The sequence below is a fragment of the Aphanomyces astaci genome, assembly GCF_000520075.1.
Source record: "Aphanomyces astaci strain APO3 unplaced genomic scaffold supercont1.620, whole genome shotgun sequence".
NCBI lineage: Eukaryota > Oomycota > Saprolegniomycetes > Saprolegniales > Verrucalvaceae > Aphanomyces > Aphanomyces astaci.
Window position 1 is genome coordinate 1 of NW_009798883.1, and position 1,913 is coordinate 1,913.

The following is a 1,913-nucleotide window of genomic DNA, read 5'->3' on the forward strand; positions in this document are numbered from 1 at the left end:
GAATCCATCATCCCCGAGCTGCACCATTCCGACAACGACCGTGTCCACCCCACTACCGACGAGTATGTGACGTGCCCAAAACCAACCCAGGGCAAAGTTTCACATGTCGAGGTGCCTCTGGACGATCTGCTGACTGAGCTGCAATTCCTCGAGGCCAACTCCAGTGTGGCTGCCCAGCACCATGAATCCCATGTGGCAGATGCTGTTCGTGGTAGCGAGTTCGATCTAGCCACCATGGTGAATTCTGGCCGTGTGGATCCGATCTGCACCATGCTGGCACGCCACCCCGAGGACTTTGGGGTCCAGCTGCATCGTCTGTTCACTGCAGATCGACCCACCTTTGAGTTGCTCATTCGCCAGCGTTTGTTGCACCGATGCTCCATGCAACCTGGGGTGGCTCAGAATCATTTGACAAGCTGTACACCAAGTAGTTTGGGCACAAGATGACAAGAGAGTCTGTCGTTGAGCTTTTCCGGGCTCTGCAGCACTCCGACACCGCAGGCACCCATCGTATCTGAGACGGAAGATGGTGACGAGCTGACCCTGTCCAGATTGGACCTGGAACTGGTGTTGGCACTCGCTGAGGTGCTTACAGCGGCTCATATCCCTCTTTACTTTGCATCCGATGCTGCCGTGATGGTGTCGACTGGATGCAGCATTGAAATCATCCCTGCGCACCGTGGAATGCGCTCCCTTTCGGCTCCGACCATGCTGGCTGTCCTCATGTCAACCCACCTTGGTGAAGAGCTATGGCGCATCATGGAAACGATGTTTGATGGTGATGATGACGACATGAACCGTGTCATGGCGCACCTGTACGCCATTCATGAGAGTGGATTCTTCAGCCTTCCACACATCGGCATCACTCGATGGGATCACGAATTGGAACGATTTGTCGTCCCGACGGATGAAGTGGATGACACTTCCACTCCGATGGACAACTCTACCATGACCCAAGTGGTCAATCGTCAGTACTAAGGTGCTACCGGCCAACCTCCTCGACCCAACCTCATCCTTCACCATCACCACCTGCAACTGACCTCAACATCAATGGCCACCTAGTGGCTCGCCGTCTCAAACAACCTCCAACCTGTGCCGTCTTTCAAGAAACGAAGATGTGCAATGCTCAACAACTCGACACGTTCCACCACCACCTCAACAACGAGGTTGGTGCTGGCAACTACGTTCTTTTCACCAAAGATCCTCGGGAAACCAGTGCCGACCCGGTTCACCGTCGTCACTGTGGGGTCGCCAGCTTCTTTCACAAGTCCATGCCTGGCTTCGCCTCATTGGTTCACCTGGTCAACCATGACATCCCTGGCCGTTATTTGGTGGTCAGGACTGAATGGAGTGGTTTGCCCGTGTAAATCCGCAACATCTATGCACGTGGAGCCCCATCTGCGTGGTGCATTCTTTGTAGCCCTGCCTCGTGATTTCGAACACGATAGTCTGCACCTGGTGGGAGGCGACTTCAACATGCCTCTCCACCCATCCATCGATGCCTCGACACTGCACTCAAGTCACGGGAATGGCAAAACCAACTGTGTGGAATGGCTCACAGCATTTGGTGTGATCGATGTATGGCGTCAGCTCAATCCATCCACACGCCTGTTCAGTGGCCCTGGGCGAGTCAATCGGCTGGACTACCTCTTCCTGCATGACGAGTTGGCTTCCCATCTCAACCCCAAGGCCAGATATGACCCCAATGGCTGTGGTGGCGACCATCTCACCCACACTGTGACTCTGTCCCAAAGTCTTTGCACCACTACCAAGGGCTACTGGCGACTACCACGAGAGCTGTTGTCCGACCCCAACATCCAACGTGCCATCACCATGGAGGCCACCACTCTTCTTGGCAAGATGCGAGCTGACGAGACCCTCAACCATGGTGCGATGTGGTATGGCTGGCTGAA

The 1,913-nt window shown here is 54.9% G+C and overlaps 2 protein-coding genes across 2 annotated transcripts; both read left to right on the forward strand.

Moving 5' to 3' along the window:
* Positions 1 to 18: 18 nt before the first annotated feature.
* On the forward strand, positions 19 to 1,367 carry H257_19453 (hypothetical protein; the record flags this gene model as incomplete). Its single annotated transcript, XM_009848596.1, has 3 exons — positions 19 to 361; positions 452 to 967; positions 1,063 to 1,367. The coding sequence occupies 3 exons, from the start codon at positions 19 to 21 to the stop codon at positions 1,365 to 1,367; spliced, it is 1,164 nt and encodes a 387-aa protein (XP_009846898.1).
* Positions 1,368 to 1,380: 13 nt separating this feature from the next.
* H257_19454 (hypothetical protein) lies at positions 1,381 to 1,888 on the forward strand (the record flags this gene model as incomplete). Its single annotated transcript, XM_009848597.1, has 1 exon — positions 1,381 to 1,888. A coding segment is annotated over one exon (507 nt), but the record flags the coding sequence as incomplete, so codon positions are not given.
* Positions 1,889 to 1,913: the final 25 nt, after the last annotated feature.